This window comes from Notamacropus eugenii, chromosome 1, assembly GCF_028372415.1.
Source record: "Notamacropus eugenii isolate mMacEug1 chromosome 1, mMacEug1.pri_v2, whole genome shotgun sequence".
Classification (NCBI taxonomy): Eukaryota; Metazoa; Chordata; class Mammalia; order Diprotodontia; family Macropodidae; genus Notamacropus; species Notamacropus eugenii.
In genome coordinates, this window is record NC_092872.1 from 213,161,747 (window position 1) to 213,184,424 (window position 22,678).

Consider the following 22,678-nt stretch of genomic DNA (forward strand, 5'->3'; position numbering starts at 1 on the left):
CATAACATAGTGCTTAAGTTTCAACAGATATTTATTTGTTCATTGACTGAAGACAATTTCTGACTTCAAGTCCCAGTTAAAATCTCACCCCTTACAGGAAGCCTTTTCTGGTCTTTCTCAATTCTAGCACCTTCTCTCTGTTGATTATTGTACATAGCTTAGAACAGGGACTGCCCTTTGTCTTTCTTTGAATTCTTAGCCCTTAGCACAGGGCTTGACACAGAATAGATGCTTAATACATGTTCATTAACTGACTGACAATTTGAGGTGTTGATAGGTAAGAACAGCATAGATCACCTCAGCCCACATATGGCTAATATGGGGGGAAATCCCTTCCATCAATTTCTGAGCAATCTGAACAGCTCTGGGTCCTAAAAAATTCATAATTCAAAGTATCCTCATAGGAAATCAATGTAATAATTCACCTCTCTTTGTGTGTCTGACAGTCCTTTCCATTTCCATTTTGCTAAACTTAGACAAAGTTCAGCAGATGCCTGGAGGAATAAACATGTAGGATTGTAGTTCTCTAAAACAAAGTGACCTCTGTGAGAGAACCCTAATGCTAACCATCTCCTCAAGATCTGTCCAGTTAAGGCCCCAAAGATACCACCAATACTATAAAACCAGTGAAGATAGAAGAGGGGCAGAAAATTTCCAAGGAACTGGAGGGAGAAAGGCTAAGGTGACTGGTCAGTATTAAAGGGGAGGAGGGGAGAATACTCTTCTCTGCCCCCACCCACCCACTCACCAAGAATAACATGTCTCCTTTCCAATTGGAAGAAATCCTGTTCTTAAGGGGTTACAAGAGGCTGTATTCTCAGGCTGTCATCAAATGAGGTATATCGCTAGGCTAATAACATGGGAAAAAGTCAGAAAAATTTTTGCTGAATATAAAGGAAGAGCCTTCACTGGTGCAAACACCCTGATTATGAAATGTACTAGGAGTACCACTAAACAAGGTCATTTAAAACCCATCTAGCAAAGCCGCTGAAGGTGCTAAAAATCATACTGAAATATCTATTCAATATTCCAAGGCTACATGGTTTCATCACAGAGGGTACTCCACTCACTGATGCAGAGCACTACAGCTCAATGCTTTAACAGATGGCCTTTATAAGCTGCAGGGACCAAAAAAAATTCATCACCTGGTGTCAGTACTCTAACGAAGAGTCTCTCTGAGTGGAGTGAGGCTGGTTTTCGGATGGCAGACACACTGTCCATTCTTGGATCTCTGTTGGAAAACTTTTTCATTCAGCAGAACCTGACTAAGCTTACGCTATTTCCTTGGCTAGGATAGTCCTTATGGGAGCCCAGGGTCACTTCTTTTATATAATTAGCCAGTCAATGGACAAGTATTTATGAAGCCCCAGCTATGTGCCAGACACTGCTCTGAGCATTGAAGATACAAAGAATGAGATAATACCTACCAGCAAGAAGTTTATAAAAGACATATGTAAGTATTAATGAGGTCCATAAACAGGACTTTAGTCAACATTTGTATAGTCTCACCAAGTTTGTGCAATTCTGTGAAGGATATAGTGAAAGAATTATCCCCATTTTACCAATGAATCATGTTAAAGAGATGCCCATCTTATGAATGAGGAAACTAAAACTCAGTGAGGTTTGAGGATCATAGGATCCTAGATTTAGAGCTATTGGAGTCTCAGAGTCCAATCCCCTCATCTTACAGAGGAGGAAACTGAGTCCCAAAGAGTGTCTTATTTAAGATCAGGCATATACTGTGTCAACACCTTAGCAAACGACCTCTATCAGGTGCTGGGGTCAAGAAAAAATCATCATCCCAACTTGGGTCTTTTGAACCCAAACCCATTGTTCTTTCCGCTCTACCACACTGACTCTCAACCTCCCACAGTTAATGAGAAACTAAGATAAGAGCTCTGGCCTTGTAATTGTAAGTCTTGTGCTTTTTCACTATACATCACTATTTCTCTTAATATACATCAAGTCCAACCCTCACACCTTACTATCTTTATGAGCCTAAGTGAATCACTGGGTTTCTGTTTCCTCATCAGTAAAATAAGGGGGCTGGATGAGCTGGCCTCAGAGGTCTCTTTCAGCTCTGTTCATCTGTTAGATCCATTTTCTGAAAGCCTTCAGAACCCTGAAGCCAGGAGAGAGCTCTGAGATGAAGCTGGTTGCTTTGCTTTAGCCTTGATCTGAGGCACCAGAAGGTGCTTCAGTTCCAAAGATCTATTCAACATTTGCTCGTCGCAGAATACACCCACACTGTATCCCAGGGCCTCAATACTAAGTGAAATCTACTGCATGCTTGAATTCCATGCTTCCCATGCCTCCTCCAGTAACAGGCATTTCACAGGGGGTCAGCTCAGCAATGCACTCTAATGTCCAAGCAGCAGTTCTGTACGTTAAGAGTAATGGATTCCAAGACAGGATACCTGGGCTTATACCCCAGCTCTGCTACTTAGCCCCTGCTTGACCTTGAGCCAGTCAATTCATGTCTTTGTATCTCAGTTTCCTGAAATGTAAAAGTGGGGTGTGTGTGTGTATGAACTAAACGATCTCTGAGTTTTCTTTCCAGGCCTTACTCCTATGGTTCTACCTTTGTAGTGAAAACATTTCGTGCTGACACCAAGTCTCAGCTTGTTGATTCAGAACTCTAAATTGGGATCAGATGTGATGAAGCCAGATCCAATAGGAAGCTTGCCTTCTGTAACATTTCCAAAATCCAGGGGTCATCTCAGTCCCTGACACTAAACATATCCTGTTTAGGATATGACCCACCTACAGCTCAGAGGCAGCAAAACCCAGGATCCTACAAAGTGGCCTTGAGATCAAGCATGTTAGACCCTTGTACTATCCCTCAAGTTTGAGTCTCTGCATGGAACTTAAAACTCTCACTGTCTCTATTTCACAGAAAGCCGACTCACAGCACTGGACAGCTAGAAGGAACTTTAGAAAACATTTGATGCAACGTTTTATTTTGCAAAAGAGTAAGTTGAGGCCCAAAGAGCTCACACCTCCAGGGCTACTACCTTTATGAATCCTTCCTTTAAAAACATTAAAAACAGTTTTGTTGATGTTTTGTTTTTACATTACAAACATTCACAGAGCAAATATAAATTTGCTCCCACTCCATGAGAGGTCTTTTGAGATAGAGTAAAAGAATTAAGCAAAACTCATAATACAGTGATCTCACCCAAACGTACAAGTAGCATTCTACATCTGTGGCACCCATCCATCCATATATACCTATTTTAATTTTTTTTTAATTAACAGAAATCTATTTCCTCTCCCACTTCCCATCCATTGGGACAAAAAAAGATTTTAAAAAATTCCTTATAACAAATACACACAATTAATGTATGTATATAAATATGTGTCTACATACACACACATATATATTTATAAAAGTAGTCAGGTGGCACAGTGGATAGAGCTCTGGGTCTGGACTCAGAGTTCAAATCTAACCTCAGCTACTTCCCAACTGTGTGACCCTGGGCAAGTTACTTATCCCTGTTTACCTCAATTTCTCATCTGTAAAATGAGCTGGAGGAGGAAATAGCAAATCACTCCAGTATTTTTGCCAAGAAAACCTCAAATGGGTTACAAAGAGTCAGACATGACTAAAATGCCTGAACAACAACATGTATGTATGTCTGCACCCTAGATCTATGGCTTCTCCATCAGAAAGGGGTAACATTGTATTATCTGTTCTCTGGGATCATGGAAAGTCATTGTATCAATCACGGCTGTTAAAACTTTCAAAGCTGTTGGGCTTTACAATATTGTTCTCATACAAATTCTTCCCCAGGCTCATTTTATTCATTGGCTTTAAAAAGTCTTCAAAATTGTCCATTTTTTATAATATTAATGTGAGAGTATGGAACCTTCCCTAGTGCCTCTAGTTGCACTGAAAATGGTCACTTCCTCCTCAAATTTTTTTTTTTAAATAGCACCTTATCTAGACCTCTCTGAAGCACTAATGACGGTCTACCTTGAATTCTTGTCATTCTAGACCTTGCTACATTCCGCTCCCCACCCCCCCACACCACCATATTAGCCATTTTGCTCAACAGGATCAATCAACAGGCATTTTTAAAGAACCTACTATGTGCTAGGCATGATGCTAGGATGCAGTTACAAAGAAACAATCCCTACTGGCAAGGAGCTACATTCTAATGGGAGATGAGGGATATAAGGCAATTTTTCAAGCATTTTTCCTTCTATATAAATTCCAAGGAAAGGTAGGAATTGAAAAGAGGGTCCAAGAGAATTGCTTCCTTCTTTGTACTAGGGCATAAGAAGCTCTTATACATCTAAGAGCAAGGAAGGCCTTGTAGCTCAAAGTGACTAGAAGTCAGGGAGATGTGGGTTCTAGTTCCAGTTCCGTTACTGTGTCACCTTGGATCTTGTCATGTTATTTCTCTGGGCTTCAGTCTTATCATCTGTAAAATGCGGACACTGAACTAGCTCAGTAGCGTACTAAGGCAAGAAAAAGTGCTGCTGGTTTGGAGTCAGGGGATATGGGTTGAGTTCCTGGCTTGGGCAATTCTTACCAATGTTATATAGAGCAAATCATTTCACCTCTCTCTGGGCTGCTATCTCTTTATTCATAAAATGGGAAGGCTGGCCTAGGTGACCTCTAAGGTCCTTTCTAGCTTTAAATCTTTGATCTCGTGGCCTTGAAGGTCCCTTCCAGCTGGCTCTGAAATCCTTTGAACTCTGAGACAAACCTAATTTCTCCAGGAGGGCTGTTAACTGCTGCCCTGGTTAAAATCAAGGACACTCCTCCAAAAGGCTTTCTCCTCCACCTTCACCACCCCCCAACAGCCCCCCCACCCCCACCCCACTCACTCACTGGAAATTTTAAACAGAAGCTCTTGATCATTTCTATTTTCCGGTTTGCTAGTTGTGACATTAAGCGATAATGGAACAGAGGCTTTCACAATGGGGTTAAATCTTATTAGCAGACTCCTGATTAGATTATATTTCACTGCAAGCCGGAGGGTGCTGAGCATCAAGGACAGGGGCACCAGTACACTCTCTGATACCCACGGAGACTCACTCCCTTCCCCCACTTGGGAAATCACTAAGGATCCTAACCCAGCCTGCCAGAGGCACAATAAAGAACTGAACAGTCAGAACCTTTGCTTCCAACCTTGAGAACGTGTTCCGGGCATAGTGCATAATGCTGTCAAAGTCGTATGTCTCTCCCAGTGAATTCACCTCTCCAGCTTCCATTTTTAGGAAATTATACTCCTGACCTGAGACAGAATACACACCATTAGAGTCCGTGGAAAAGTAAAGATGTCATTAAGAAGGGGCAGAGAAGGGATAAAACTGGGCAGAAAAGAATCATCTTCCTGGTTCACATTAAACCCACATCATATACCTGAGTTGTGTGTGTGTGTGTGTGTGTGTGTGTGTGTGTTCACATAAGTCTGAGATTTTAAACTGGAAAGAAGAACACCGATTCTTCCATCTTTCTCCTCTCTAAACTCTCAAGATCACTCCAAATTCTTCAACTGAAAAATGATGAGACTGATTGGGTTTAATCAGCTTGGCCTAAATAGCATATAAAGAAAAAGGCATCAATCATACAAATGGAAGAGAAAGAGAAAAATCCATGAAAAGATAAACCTATCTGCTGGAAAGTTGCAAATATATTGAATAGAAGCTTTTTTCATAGAAACTCTTATCATTATATATTATAATTGACACACATGTAATATATCATCATATATACTGTCATATTCAATATATATTATTTATATTCCTTTGGCTATCACATATTCAAAGAAACATTTCCCACAAGAAAAAACGTAAGCTGAATTGATATATCTCTCCACGACTTAGATGTACAAATTTCTCTGTCTTGGCCATTCAGATAAAGCCCTCTTGGAAATATTTAACCTATTGCCTCTTTATAGACAGTACAATTGCCTACATAGTTTTAGCTAAGAGGCAGCCCAGTGTAGCCAACCTCGGCATCAGGATAGCTTGGATTCAAGTCCAGCCTATAACACATATTGGCTGTGTGACTCTGGACAAGCAGTTTCATTTCTCATTGCCCAGAAGAAATCTAAAACCATAGCTCACGGAACAGTTGCTGATCTGCATGGTCTGAATGAATTTCTTCACCTAGAGATCTCTACACGATGAAATCACAAGTCTGGACTCAGAAAAAAGAGTGATTTAGCTACATATAGGATTTTTAAAAATATGCTGTCAAAACCAGAAATATGGTCATTATTCAGGGGGATGGGGAGAAACCAGATCTATTGGATGAGGTTCAAACTTTGAAATATACTAGTAACGAGACATGAATCCATCATCTTGACAGCTGGGAATCTGGGGGAGTATTTTTTTTTTTAGGCAAATCCATTGTCCCTTAAAACAGAGAAAGTCATCTTCTCCTTAGTTATAACAACAAAATTGGGGCATAATTTCTCCTGGAAAGGGTTGCTGAGTGAGAGTGGCCTCAAAGTCAACGATGTCTCACCACCACTATAACGAGTGATCTCCAGAATTAAGGTGAGTTCTTCCTTGGCTTTATGAAGCTCCTCACTTCATTTTCTTGATTAACATTGGTACTTCCCAACTATCAGATGGGGCTTGAAAGCAAGGTTTCCTTACCTTGCTGGATATTTTCTCTGATGATAGTGACATGCTGGTCTCGGTCAGGCCGAGTGTGTTCATGCCAGAACCCAACCACGTGGCCAAGTTCATGAGCCACGATACCAAACTTATCACAATTCTTCCCAATGGATATGGCCTGGGGACCTCCACCTCGGCGCCCAACATAGGAACAGCAACTAAAACAATCAGGAAAAAAAATCCAGGTCAGAGAGAAAGGGAGAAGGGTGCAAGACTCAATAAGGGCACTGAGAGATATTGAGAACAGAGAAGGAATAGGTAAAGGTGAATTCCTTCTGGAATAAAGAATCCCCACCCTCATCCCACTGTTTTTCCTAATGGGGTATACAGCCCCTTCATCTAGCTTCAATGACCAAAGACAACACTAGACACATCAGAATTCATCAAATATTTGACAAAAACAATAAAGGAATGTCATTTTCTAGCTAAAGGGAATTATATATATATGTATATATACACACACATAATATATTACATATATAATAGAAACATGGTATTTATATATGATATTTTACATATAAACACACATATATGTATACATTATATATGTGTGTTTATATATGTAACATATATGTATATATAACATTTCCCTTTATTTATAAGCTTTTCTTTCAACTTGAGAATCTTCTAGTGGTACATGTGGCATTCCTGGGGTTGAATCGACTCCAAACCCAAGGGCTAGAAATGGTGTTTGGCAGTTAAAACACCTGCTTGAAGGGATGCTGAATTGTTGTTAGTTGGGTTTTTGGGGGTGGGGAAAAGAGGGGTAGATGTTAGGGCAGTGAACCATTTATTTAAGGACACATGAGACAACTACACATTTAAGCTGGCAATAAGCATTCTAGGGCTTCAGCTGTCCATAGTCTCTCTATGTTGTTCAAACCTGTATGTCTTTCTTCACTGTTTACTTGAGAACTATCATACCCAAATACTCCTTCCTCACAGTTCCCCAAATACACACAAATCCCAAATGCCTAGAGAGCAGGCAGAGACAGAGTTTGAATCTGTGACTTAGAATGTTCACATTATGGGAAGAAACTCTTCTTCGCAGTGGCCAGGCCACATCTAGAATTCTGTGTTTAACTCTGAGAGGTGCATTTTACGAGAGACATTGACAACCTGGAGTGTGTCTAGAAAAGAAGGATGGTAAACTTTCATAAACTGGTTGGCTCTCATTTAAAGTGGTTTGATTCATCTGTAGTCAAAATGAAGCTAGATTTTTTTGATTTCTATTACTTACCCACATGTTCTGTAACTGAACACAATGAAACTTTCCTCATCTGTTCTCTCTATAAAGGTTACACAGGTGTGTTTCTCCCAATGCCTCATGGCCTGCTTAAAAATGGCCCGCTGGCTCCCTAAAACAATAATGAGAAAACCAGTACTCATTCACTTGTTACCATGTTCATATGCCTGCCTCTGGTTCATCCTGTTTTATTCCACAACCACACAAATGTAATCTCGCCTAAAATGATCCTTGAGCCCATTTCCCCAGGAGCCACCACATGGCATTGTTACTCCATAAAAGACAACATTCTTTGCTCAGACTTAAGCATGAATCCATTAGGCTGTGAGTTCCTTGAGGGCAGAGGCTGTCTTTTGCCTTTTTTCATATCCCCAGCACTCAGCACTCATGCCTAGCACATGATAGGCACTTAATAAATGGTTATTGATTGACTGACTTTCCTGAATGTACAAACCTATAAGTAAAGGTTTTATGGATTAAACATAGCCATACGTTTACCCAAACAGACAGAATTTCAGAGCTGAAAGATACTTTACTTAAACCAAAGAGGGTAAATAATTTGCCAGAGGTTAACGTTAATGAAAATGATGAGGGGAAGAGGGTTTTGAAAGAGATCTATGCTTTCTCAACTTCCAATGATAATGAAAATGCTCTTTCTAACAGATGATTTCAAATTTTACTCCAACAGGCAGAACTGTACCTGAAGATTCTGGCATCTGAGACAAATTCATTTGAGAGGAGGGTGCAGAAACAGAGTCTGGAGACCCCACCCCCCAAAGTCAGTATGAACTTCCTGGATCCTGAATCCTGGGCAACCTAAGGGGTACAAGTCTCCAGGGCTACATGCTGGTGGATCAGCTGCCCAGTGCAACAGATGAGGAAAGGGCCCCAGGAGAGGGCAGGGAACTGAATCTTTCCCTCTTAGTGGTAATTTACTCTGGGAGAAGGAAGCAAGTCTCCTGCCCAATACTGGTACCATGGGAGTGAGACAGATTTGTCCTCACTTTACTGGTGCCCTTGGGCACAATTCAGTGTTAGAAGACTACAGGGTTAACTTGGTTCTCCTCCCCTACATTATACAAAAGCATAAGGTCAATTTTATGGGGTGGGGGGGTACCTTAAGGAAAATCCTAAGAGTCCTCAGAGCTCTGGATACTCAACTTGCATTAAAAAATATAAGACATTTCTGGTTCCTTTACTTTTCTGAGGACTCCAGAATTGAAAAGTCATGAAACGTCCCAAGAAAACATCCTCTCTAATCCCAGCTTCTCAGGCTCTTCATTTATTCATTTAGGCTTCTTTCAGCAAATAGGGAAAAAATATTTGGGACAAGAACCTCGCAAAGAGTAGTGATTGCTCCTCTGTTAAAGAGGCAACTGACATCATTAATGTGAAGACTAGAGAATGAACCAAAGTATTTGAAGGAGCAGAAAAGGAAAGTAGAGGGTGACAGGAGTTGATCATTCAGAAAAGACAGCATGGAGGGGTGGGAAAAGTGCTAGGCTTGGGGACCAGAAAAATGTGAATGCAGACCCTGTCTCTGATACCTGCTAGCAAGTGATTAAAAGTAAGTGCTTCCATGTTTCTGAGCCTTAGTTTTCTCCTTTGAAAAATGGGGGTATTGATACATATAGTAACTAACTCACAGCATTACCATTATATCAAATCGTATGTTATATCTTATAACATTTTATTATATGTTACACATATAAAATATAAACATATGTTCATAAATATATATTTATAAAGATATAAATATATAAATTTAAGGATTTGTCATTATGATACGTATTATATCTTTACATCATATATCATGATATTATCATATCCAATAGTATGACATATGTAAACCAAAGATAGCTAACCAAATGTAAGTGCTAGTTTTTTTAAGTTTTATTATTCAATGATGGAAAATTAGATCTTCAGTTTCTTGGTACAAAAATTAATTTATAGAACAAGCCTTAGTTCTGCCTCATTTATTTGTTTTCTTTCCATTTGGGGAAGGATGTTAACCTAGATGAGAGACATGAAGAAGTCCCTAAAATACAAAATGCTCCCAAACACCATATGTGTGAATAGGTTAATAGCCATGATGACGCGGCACTTCCTGGGACAGGAAAGCACTCCAGATGCTGAAAAGACACAGTTAAAACACAAAACTGGTGCCTTTCAACAAAACTCTTTTTTAGATCACTCTCAGGAGGGTTCCAAATAACCCCCAAAGGTCCCTTGCAGCTCAAAGTTTGAATGAAAGTGGTGATAACATGGTTTAGTGGGAAAAGTAATTTAGTGGAGAGCGTGATAGCTCTGAAATCAAGAGAGCAGAGTTGCAGCCTAGGCTTTGCCATTTATTAGCTATGAGGCTACAGAGGATTCCTGTATGCTCCCTGAGCCACAGCTTTCTCATGTATAAAATGGGTCTAGTAATACTTGCAATATTGAATAGGGTCACTGTGACAAAACCAGTCTGTGCACCTTGAGTCACAGTGACCTTATTCAGTTTTGTAAACCTTGAAGTTCTGTATACAGGTGAGTGGTGATGATGAGGATGGGGGTAGGGATGACATTGAATAATCTAATTTCCAAAAATGTCCCAGTGGTGTGCCATTTTATTAGTAGTACAGGCTGAAGCAGTGAGCAGATTCACTGAAGTCATTTGAGAGAGGGGAGACTCTCTCGGGGAGACTCTCTCTAGGGGAGGCTAGAATTCTTTCCAATGGACCAGTCTTTTCTGGGTCATGGCAGTCTGGTGAAGCCTATGGACTCCTTCTCAAAATACATTTGTTTAAGTAACAATAATAGTTAGCATTTAAAGTGCTTTAAGGTTTGCAAAGAGCAAACATGATCTTTATAACAACTTTATGAGATAGCTGCTATGATTAGCCCTACTTTTGATATGAAGAAGGTGAGGCAGAGGGAGGTGAAGGGACTTGGCTGGGGACACACAGCCGAGAAATGTTTGGGGTAAGATTCAAACTCAAGTGTTCCTAATACCAAGTCCAATATTCTGTCCACTGAAAAGGCTAAATTGCAGTTAGAGGTGAGTGAAAATAAGGATGTAATTTTTTCTTCCCCATCCAAGTTTACAGATTCCCCAACATCTATACACAGATCCCTTGGAAGTTGTGGTACCTTGTCCTACACCATGGATGTCAGAAGACCCGTCAGCCTACTAAGAGCAAATTCAGCTTCTTATTATCTGAGTCAGTCTAAGCTACAACCCAGTCCTGACCCTGAGTTGACATTTCTTCTAGCAACAACTGACCTGTGAAATTTCCTCCAATAACATAGGGTATCACACCTCCAGGCCAGATTCTCTCAGCCCTCGAGGTTGTAGCTCTTCGGACTCGGGATGAAAACTCCACAGGTCCACTGGAAGAAGCATTTGGGTCCTTTGTCTTTAATCTCCATGGAAGCGTGGAGTTCTGCCTGCCACCTGCAAGACAGTCTCATCATTTCACAGCCTCAATGTTACTTCTGCCACTCATGAAGATGCTTAGAATGACTAGGTAACCCTATCTCTAGGAGAACCAGCAACCACCTTGGTGACTCACCTAATGAATGTTCATTGTAGACAATCACCTGAACTCTTGGGCCTTCTCATCAACAAGCTAAAATCAAAACTTCTAAGAAAATAATGTGATTGGCTGATTCTCCTATCTCCCAAAACACCAAGGATGATTGTACTTTCCGAAATACTTAGCCTATGATAAAAAAACCAGAAATGTCTCCTAACACTCATCTAAATTTGAACATTAAAATAGTTCTAATCAGTTCAAAGATAAGACTTTGTGATGATATTAGAAAAAGTGAAGTTTTTTATGTTTAGAACTGGGTTATTCAATAATCATTTCTGGTTTAGTAAATTTAGACCATGATGCTGCGGTTGGTGGCAGGTCTGGGGTTCAAGCGAGGAAGACCTGAGTGTTGGTTAATGTCTCATATTACATGCAACAATTTCCCACCTCCTTCTGTGTCCCTTTCTTCAGCAGAAAATGGGTGAAAAAATCCCTCTACATGCCAAATAAGACCTACACTGCTTCCTCTGTTTCTCAGATGATAGTACTAAATAGAAATGTAACAGGGAGTCACAGGGGCAATTTTTATACCACCTAGCCAGCATGGGAAAATCTAAAGTCTAACTGGGGAAAGACAAGGGGTATAATTTGCAGTGATGGTTAGTGAACAAGAGCTTACTACTCGACCCAGTGAAAAATTTAATTTCCTGAGGACTTAGCACAGGAAGCATTTGCAGATTAAAAATATGTCTAAACAGATGTTCTGCTTAGGCTGGGAAAAGATCGTAATGCAAATGTCATTATTGGATTTTCCTGGATTATTGTTATCTCAAAAATCAGAATCCAACGTAATTTTATTCATTATCTCAGAATGCTTTGCATTTGGATTGGCAGTAAAGGGATTCATGCAAAAAGAAACCAGTCCAGTCTACCAGCTACATCTCAAGCCCAAACATTTCCAAATGGACATGCCTCCTGAGCTAGATCCCCATAAACTCTGCCACACGACAGCTGCCATCGTAAGTCAACATTTCATTCCCAGTCTCAGTCCCAGGAGGGCCCTAAATGGTGCTGTGGCCTGGCCTTAGCTTTTCCCAGGTGAGGTCCTGAGTCTTCTATCCAGGGAAAGTCTTTTCCTCGCTGGCTGGAAATAAATACACCAGCAATCCAGCCATCTGGATAAACCATTACAAACTTGGGAGGAAAATCTCACAAATGCTTTGGCCTAATTCCCATCTCCACAGCCTGCACAGAATAGCTCTGCTATGAAAGGTGAGCTTCAGGGGAATGGAATAGAGAAGACTCTTCTTCAAAGGTGTGTGAGCAGCCAAAAATTAGTCAAAGACTCAAACGTTAGATCACCAGTGGTCCCCAAATGTTAGCTTTTTCAGAGGGGCTGAGAGACAACTGAGGCTTTGCTCCCTTTCTAACAGGCTCTACCTTTTCAATATGGGTTCACTTCTGTTATGTGGCTAAGCAATGGGAGTTCTTGGGGGACAAAATGTCCTTTAAAACTGCAGAATGCATTCTTCTTAATATGGTTATGGAAATCAGATGCTATCAAAATAGTCACAGCTTCATTTGGGAGGCTGTTTGCACACTCCATTTCGTTAATCCAATTATAAACTCAAAAATGCATGCTGAGCCCCGAACTCCAAACACAAGAGGGATCCCTCGAACTGCCAGGTGTCTCTAAGAGGATGAGGATGCTTTTTACGGCTCCCACAGAAAGCTGGGACCAGAAAAGCACCATGGTCAGGGCTGACAGGCGCTGAATAATAGAAGGAAATAAGCCCACAGCTGAGGAGGGGCAAGATGAATCTGGGAGGCTCAGATCCTTTCTCCTACTTGTGAGGTCTCCCCTTATGGGGGTGGTTGAAGGGGGTCCTTGTTGTTGTGGGAGGTTGTGATTAAAGGGGAATGTCTGAGGAACACACAACTTGTCTTCCCCTTAATTCAAATAAAACAGACTCACTCCAGCCCATTGACCCAGAGAGCAGAGGGATGAAGATGCTACCCTAGCCCATCCTGCTTTCTCTTTCACCTCTGGGTCCTCTCTCCTAATTTGCAGCAAGTACATTGGATACTTGGGAGCTCTGAATGTCCAAGGCAGATGAAACTGTCTCTGTGTTTGTTGTTTTCTCCCATTAAAATGTGAGTTTCTAGAGAGTAGAGACCATCTTACTTTTCTGTTTATATCTTCAGTGCTTTGCACACAGAAAACACTTAATAAATACTTATTCCTTCATTCATTCCTATATCACGGATGGGGACATATTTCCCTGGCTTTTTTCCCTATGCTTTTCAACCAAACCAATGTCCCTTGATGCATGCTAGTATACAGAAAGAAAGATCTTCAAGTGAGAGAACTGTCATCTCTTGCTCTCAAGGGTCTAAGTCCTGTTGTTCTGGGCTAATCTTGATTTGGGTAATCAGTTATAACTACACTAAATCCAGGGGTTTTAAGAGGCTGCAGTAGCGTTAGGTTCTTCCAGTTGCCATTAGTGGTTTGGTTCTGCAGCTGTCTGAACAGCTGTCATCTCTCTGTGCAAAGGTGGACAACTTGCTCTCAGCACCAGGTTACACAATTCCTTAGCATACCAGTATCATATATACATAGATTAGTTCATAAGTGATTGGACAGTATGTGAATGTGGAACAGGAAAGAAAAGTCATTTATAGATAGTCTTGCTTTTCCTGCATTCCAGGAAATGACATAAGAAAACCGAATGGTTAATAATTAAAACAACAATGTTAACAATAATGTTCCTTTTGCCTCTATGCTTAAATGACCAACTACCACTAGGAGCTAGATGGGTGGTCACCAGGTGAGAAGGCAAAATGTTGAATACATTTACATAAAACCAGAAGAAACTGACTAATTATTTTGATGAAGGTGGAGAAAACTGAAAAAAAGGGGGAAGATATATATGTCTCTAAGAAATGTGGAAGGTGCCTCCACTATTAAAAATTGGTTATGTTGTTGAGACATTACTTGGAAAGTTTATATAAGGACTTGGGAGAGAAGGCTGCTAACACTTTAAAAGGAATCAAGATCTACTCCTATTCCTTCTTCCAAGGAGAATAGATGTTCCTTAAGGGGAGGGGCTATTTGTTGTGATGGTGGTGGTGGCAGTCTTTGTATCCCCAGCTACTAGCAGAGTGCCTTACACAAAGTAGTCATTTAATAATAAATGTTGTTGAATTGAACTGAATTGAATCAGATGCCTCTCAGGTTTGGGGAATTAGTATTTCTTTTTCATTATTATTCTCTTTTTGATAGAAAGAATTTCATGTGAGAATTATGTGACTTTGCCCCCTGAGGCTAAATTTGTCTTTCCAGTAGAAAAGTTAAGCAGGCTTCATCATGTTATTCAGGAGAGATATGGATGGGTAAGAGAAGGGAAATGGCTTCTGAAAAGAGAAAGCCTTCTCTAAAAGTCATTTAAGATGCTAGTGGCAATTAATTTCCTTTTCACCAGCAATACTAGGGAAGGTGAAAGAGCTTATATTATTTTATATAAGGCTTTAGGCACTGACAGATAGAACATGGATTTCTTTTCATACTGAGAAAGTCTATCCCCATAGATGAGAGGCTATTAACTTGTGGTCCATGGACCACAGAATGATTCCAAAAAGGTAGCCTCTGAGCTGTGCTTTGAAGGAAACTTGGGATTCTTTCAGGGAGAGGTGAGAAGGGAATACATCCCAGAGAGACACTTGTAACAAAGATGGAGACGTGAAAAAGAAGCTTTATCCTACTTTTATGAACATCCTCTTAAACCAAAACCCAGCAATGCCCATGTGTAGTCACTGTCCACCTCCTATGCCTTCAGTGGCACCTCTCTAGGCCAGGTACTACATGGTTCAATATGAAGCAGAGCCTGTCCATTTCTTTGAGTGGTTCAGATTAACAGCCAACCTATTCCTAATCCATCAATGAACAGATTCTTTGTATCTTGCTGGCTTGCCTGGCCTAGCCACACTCCAACTAACAGAATTCTGTATTTCTAGGATTCTGCAGTTCTAAAACAGAATACATTTTTCAGTTGATAAGATATTAAATAAAAGATACCCAAATGTCTGGGTGGGGTACCACATTACCCTTTTTAAGTTTCTTGGTACTATGACTGGAGGCTGTGGCATTCGGCTCAATTTCATGAAACTGTTCTCCAAGGCCACCTGAAAAGAAAGCAGGAAAAGAAAGAAAAAGGAATATGTATAGCCACCAAACTTCTTTACAATGACATAAAACTATTATGAAACAAAGATTACTAATTGGGGATGATCGGAAACCTATAAAGATATGTCCACAATCTTTGGAATTTAGATGCCAGGAACTATGACTAATCTTTCCATTCAACCCTATCTTTTCAGGTATGGGTTGGCCCAGATACCTATTTTTTCACTGATGTTCCTTCTAAGATTCCCTGACTTTGTTCAGGGGAATTGAATATTTGAAGGATTGAAAGAGAGAAATTAATCAATTTCTGTAAGTGACAAAAGTGAAGAGTGATTATTATTTGGAGCTGATAAGGAAAGACCCACATTGGGAGGAAAGAAAGCACTAATCAGAGACACTACAACAGCTGGCTCTTGGATAAGCAGGAAAGTCTGATGCTGGGAATAAGGATTCAGGTACTAAATTAGGAAGCCAAGAGATAGGAAGTATTAGTAAATTGATAGTTTGACTTATTCAGATTGATATGCCTAAAGATTCTGACTTTTTATTGCAACTGCCTATATACCTAGTCCCTTCCATTACATACCATTGTGGTCACTGGCATGATCCACCAAGTCTCCTCCTGACATACCTGCCTTTGGGGAGCCTTGGGTTCATTTCATCATATACATTTAAAAGGGAAGAAATGAAAACTCAGACAAGCTAAGAGATTTATCCAGTGACTCAGATGGGTGCGTAGATTACTTGCCCTCTAGTAAATTCACAGATAAACCAAAACCGGAACGGAAAACTAACAGAAGGAATGATAGTATCTGAATCCAAAAACATCTTGAGAGGCTAAAGCACTGGACAAACTGGAATAAAAGGAAAGCTTTTGGTAATAAATGTACAGTCTTTGACTTAGGTATAAAAAATACATGTCAAAAGTATGAAATTGAGGAAGTATGGCTATACAACTATTTTCTGAAAAAAATCTGGGGGTTTTAAGTTTAATGGGGGCCAAAAGTTAATATGTCAACAATCTGAGGCCAAAAATCTGGGGTTTTTAAGTTTCATGGGGGTTAAAAAGTTTAATATAAGTCAACAATCTGAGGCCAAAAAAGCAAATGCAATCTTAAGTTTCATTAAAGGTAGTATAGTATCTAAAACTAAGTATTGATTCTAGGACCACATTCAATTCTGGGTGCCACATATTAGCATAATCTGTAGGTTAGAACTAAACCTTTGAGTTGACATGGACCAGGTTAAGTCTTGAACATGTCACAAATGACTATCTTTTTGGCTCATGCTCCCATAAAAGATTTTTTCCTGGGATATCACACTCTAGATTATGCCTAGATCTCAATAGAAAAGGTTAAAAAAGGTTTTTGGCTCTCAAGCAAACACTCAGACTAACAATACATTAAATAAAGGACACATTTTTTTAACATGCCCCTCCCCCCCCCAAAAAAACAAAGCTATAAAAACTCACACCTGAGCCCATGAATTGCCACAACTCTCTTTCCCTCCCTGGTAGACCCCCACCTTCCCCTGGAACCTATCTTATCCTTTAAATTTATACCCCAACCCTCAAAATACACCTGGAAAACACTGAAGGTTGCTAGAGATTCAAGCACCTCATCTTTCCAATAAGCCCAAGAACCTACATAGCCCTCTGGAATTATAGTACCATCCTGTTTGGGGCCTGTGTATTCTACAGAGCTCACCATACCAGTGCAGGACAAAGCTATGGGTTTGATCCTCCATTTTGTGACCTTGGTCCTTGAAACTCCTTATCTGGTTTAACTGGTTTGGTCCAGATAGAGCTGTAACTAGCAATTTGTGCACTCAGGGTACAAATATGCCCTCAAATCAGCTTTTAAAAAGAATAATTCAGTTTAGCAGCAGGACAGAAAAGATTACAGGGAAAGAAAAGATTACCTGGGGTACTGAGGTATGCTATAAGACAGCTTCTAACTTTAATTATTCTTGCTAAGTGCTAAGCGCTAAGCTCAATTGTTTCTAAGTGCTGAAGGACTGAAAGTATTGTCAGCAAACTCTAAATGTCAGCACTCTGGGACAAAGCTTGATTCACCCTACCCTAGGAACTATGCTTGAAGAAGACTTGGTCCAGAAACTCAGCATTGTTCAGCGATTTTTCTTCCAGTCCAGGAATTCTTGTGCTCATAAAGAAATCTGTCCTTCCCTCCATCCAACATTGTCATTCCACTGCTTCTCACATTCTTGCAAGATAGTCCAGACACTCCTAGCTACTTTGCTGTTGTAACCTTGAGGGTCATGTGGTTCCCCAGTGGGGTCTTAAATATAGGAAGGTTTCCTGTTCAGGGACCTCAGTTCGTGTGATTGTATATAAAGTTTCTGCTGTCTTTCTGATCTGTTCTCAATCTTCTTGTTAGAGGGCTAGTCCAAGAGTACAGCCTAAATGTGCTCAAATTAGGTAGAAATCAATTCCTTAAAATGATGCCAGTGGTTGAGTGAGTACCCAGGGTAAGGAAAATTCAAACCCCATCAAGGAAAGAGTGTTTGTCTCTTACATAAGGAGATGACATCATTGAACAGAGACTTTGTCCTATAGTCTTGTTAACTTGCTTATCACTGAGTTAACCTTAACCAGGATCCCCTCAGACACACCCTCAGTATTAGGAAGGGCACAGATAAGTTAGAAAGCACATTAAGAAAAGTGATTAGCAGAATGAAAGGGTTCAGCATCATGCAAGATGATGACCCCTTGAGGGTGTCATAACTGTCTTCAAGTATGTGACGGGCTGTTACAGGGAAAAGGGATGAGGCTGACTCTGCTTGGCCCCAAGGGTCGGACCTAGGAACAGACAGAACTTATGGAGAGGAAATTTAGATCTGAACTAAGGAAAAATTTCCAAATAATCAGCGCTATTCATAAGGGAAGTGGTAGGTTCCCTCTCAATGAGGATTTTGAGTCACGTCGATAATGTTGTCGAGGAGAGTCTTTCTTCAGATATGGGCTGATCTAGGTGGACTCTGAACTCCCTTTCAATCTGGACGAAAACCAAATATAGTAAAATGTAAAAACAGAAGCAAAATAAAACCAAAACACCAGGAAGCAAACTTTAGATCTAAATAATGTCTAGATTCTGACTGAACCAAAAAGATTCAAGGGTAGATTTTAGACTTTTTTTTTTTTTTAAATGAAGACAATCTGTTCATCTGCTGAGTTAAGAGATTTTCACCGGCTTCTCCATGGTCCCTCAGAAAGTCAGTGGCAGAAATAGGAACTAACTCCAAGTCTAGCATTCTTTCTGCTACATTACATATCATTATTTATTCTTAATCCACTGTTCAATCTCTCCATCTATCCTGTCACTTATCCCATCAAGTGACAGCAGGTCACCCACCAAGTCCCACGCCTTCCAGTCTTTCTTTGTTAACTACAAATCCCCATGTCTTTCTGGGATTTTCTTCAATTCAATAGTGTTTTGTTGTGGGAGATATATGTGATCTTTGGTCTGACATCAGAAAGGAGTCTTGGAGATGGTGTAGTCTAAGAGTTCTTAACCTGGGCTGCATGAACTTATTTTTGTTCTTAAATATTTTGATAATTATTTCAACATGATAGATTTCCTTTGTAATCTATGTATTTTCCTTTATGCATTTAAAAACATTATTCTGAGATGGGAGTAAATAGGTTTTAGCAGACCACCAGAAGGGCTATGATATAAAAAAATGGATTCTAGTCAGATGAGGCACAGAGAGGTTCAGTGACTTGCCTGAGGTAATACAAGTAATGAATAGCAGAGTCTGGACCTGAACCCACATCTTCTGACTCCAAAACCAGTGACTGCTGTTTCTTCTAACCTACAGACCTCATCCGTAGTCCCAAAGTCTATCAGACACTTTGTGTTGTAGGATTTGTGCTTGAATATGATGAAATACTTTGCCTCCTTTCTCAGAGGAGAAGTTGTTACTTCTGTGGGGAACCTGATCCTGCTTACTTGGCCAGCAAAAGAAATCTGAGAGTGATCACTAAGCACAGGTCACAGTGATTGCTTAAATCCTTTCCCAGACTTTAGAGAAAGAAAGATCAAGTTCTCTAAAAGCTCTGGGAACTTACAACTAAAAGGCTATCCATGTTTATTGAGGATCTATTATGCATGAGGTACTGAACTAGGCCCTTGGGAGACAAAAAAACAGCAGGCATCGTTTCTATCCTCCAGAACAGACGACAATGTTTAAACACACAAAAACTTTGTTCAAATAACCAACAGTGAAAAGTGATCAACATTCAGGAGCCGGCTTGCCAGAGATGCTTAATATATGTTAACAAACTAATATCCTCCGAAACATTGGCCCAAATACCCTGGATGTAAAAAGCAAACTGAAGTAAAAAGTAAATAAAACGTGCTGTTCCAAACCTCCCTTCTGAATAAGCCCACACTCTCTTTCTCTATGATGACAAATATGGCAGAGATTCTATGAAAGCTAGTAAACTGAAAACGTTCCATTAGGAACAGGTGAGTGAGGCAGCATCAAATCCTGAGGGAAGTGGGTTGTTGTGTTTGCTTCTATTTTGCCCGGTGCCAAAGCCACTCATGTCCTTCCTGCAGCTGCTGTGCTCCTCTCTGCCAGGTTTCCGCACTCCAGCCAGGGACCCTCTGCCAGATGTCCTTGCTTCATGGATGTGCTCCTGCCCATTTTCCCAATCCACAGCAGTCTCAGAGCTGCATTCTTTCAGCCCAGGTTAAATAGTACAAAAGGAATTGACAGGGGCACTCTATATTTAGCTGAGATATTTAAGTCAGTTTTGCACCGAATTTGGGTGTTGGTCAGACCAGTCCATCCTCTGGGGATGTCATAGGACAGTGTGTGGGGGAAAGGAAAGTAGACCAGAAGTTAGCCATATGGTACAAGTCAAAGGACTGGTGTTCAAATGCTGCTTCTGACTTGTGGGACTTTCCTGGGCCTGTTTCCTCATCTGTAAAATGAGAGGGTTGGTTTAGATGGCTTCTGAGGTCCTTTCTAGCATGGCCTGGCCAAGATATGGAGGCTCCAAGAAATTCCCAGTGGCTTGGCTGTGGAATAGTGCTCCATTTTCTCCCTCCCCTTGGTGTCTTCTTCGTATGTGACCTTGCTGCTAAATCTGGCTGAAGGGCAGGTTAAAAGCTCCTGCAGAATGCCTGGTCCCCTGGATACCAATCCAAGAGCAGATCAGAGCAGTCACTGATGCTTCCTGCAGATTTAGCCTCTCCTTGTAGACCTGAGCTTGATCTGTTATGGAGAATAATTGCTCAGAGGTGGACATCTGTGTGACGGACTGAAGGAATGTCCCAGAAAATCACAGTATGAAATCTGTTAGAAAGACATAAATTCTCTAAGGGAAATGATAAGTGCACCAAAGCTAGTCACTAGGGGTGAGATCAGACCTTGAAAGGGGGGCTCAGCATGGAGCCAAGACAAGCTTGGATCTGGCTAGATCCCCTGTGTATTTAGTGGGGGAGAGGGAAAGTGGTGCAGGTCTGAGCAATGGTGCCTCCTTCTAGTGTGGGGAAGTGAATGCTCCAGGGCATACAGTCATGCCGCCAGGGTAAAAAGGGGGACAACAAAGGCGGGGGTGATGGAGAAAGGTAAAATGAGCAAACAGCAATCAACATTCAAAGTTGATCAATTCAATTTAACCAACATTCTTTAAAGTTCCACTACTTGTATGTCTAAGGCACCTGGGATAAAATGATGAAAAACAATATGAAGATTTTATAATCTGGTAAGGGAAAAGAGATCCACACACACACTCATACACACACACAAACACACCATAGTGCAGAGCAGAATGTGTTAAGGACAAGAGAAATATCTAAAAGAATCTTTCGAGTGATTTGAGGAGGAAGGGATCTCTACTAGTTGGGAGAATGAAGGAAGACTTGCTGGAGGATTTAGCATAAGTCTGTCATCAGAAGAAAAGAGGTATTCCAACTGGTGACACAGAAAACAAGATCTGAAGATGCACAAGTGAATAGTACTTGAATGCTGAGTGCAAGAATTATATTGTATATATTTTGTATATCTGTTGCCGTTGTTCAGTTATTTTCAGTTGTGTCTGACTCTTCATGACCCCAATTTGGAATTTTCTTGGCAAAAATACAGTAGTGGCTTGCCATTTCCTTCTCCAACTCAGTTTTTACAGATGAGAAAACTGAGGCAACCAGGGTTAAGTGACTTGTCCAGGGTCACATATCTAATAAATGTCTGAGGCCATATTTGAATTCACAAAGATGAGTCTTCCTGACTCCAGTACTGGTACTCTATCTGTTGCACCATCTGGCTGCCCCCATTTATATATACTTAGATTCAAGAGAAATATTGTATATACATGTAGTCTTCCTGGCTACACTGTAAACTCCTTGATGATGAACTCTATTTAACTTTCTTCTTTGATTATCCAGCACTTAGCTCGGTACCTGGCACGTAATAAGTGTTTAATAATTATTTGCTGGTTGATTAATCTGGTAGTGCACAAAGATCACTGGAAAGTCCGCATTTTCTGTAATAATCTGACTCCTCCTGAGGTCACTAAGAATCAATTGTGGTGAAAGACCATAAGCAAGCAAGCATTCATCAAGTATTTATTTATTTATTACTATGAGCCAGGTACTGTCCTTCATGTTGAAAAATAAAACAGTCTCTCCTCTCAAGGAACTCATAATCTAGAATCATGGAAATTAAGCTGAAATACTTGGCAAATGTTCAGAAAAGATGCTTCACAAATCAGTCAATGCAAAGTGCTCTTCTATGTCAGGTAAAAGAAAACGAAAATGGCTTTCACCGATTTCACTGATACAATAATTCCCTAAGAATTGCTTTGATCGGAAATTCATCAACTAGGAGGTACCCTTCTGAGTGTGCTTCTTTCTACAAATCATCTTCACCATCATCATCATCACCATCATTGCCATCATCATGCAAAGAAGCAATGGAGATGATGCAACATATCACTGAAGATTATAAATATTTGCCACCTATTGAATATCTAGCAAGATATGACCTAGTGGCTAAAACTTTATATCAGAAGCTCATTGACTTTCATGGATAGACAGGTGTCAAATCCCTATACCACAAATAGAG

General features: G+C 40.4%; 1 protein-coding gene across 1 annotated transcript in view; it reads right to left on the reverse strand.

Annotated features, from left to right (window-relative positions):
* TLL2 (tolloid like 2) overlaps window positions 1-22,678 on the reverse strand; it is a 150,319-nt gene that overhangs the window by 64,132 nt on the left and 63,509 nt on the right. The window contains 5 exon segments of the mRNA XM_072626432.1: window positions 5,141-5,246; window positions 6,619-6,797; window positions 7,880-7,997; window positions 11,151-11,321; window positions 15,508-15,585. Coding sequence (XP_072482533.1) covers window positions 5,141-5,246; window positions 6,619-6,797; window positions 7,880-7,997; window positions 11,151-11,321; window positions 15,508-15,585 — 652 coding nt within the window.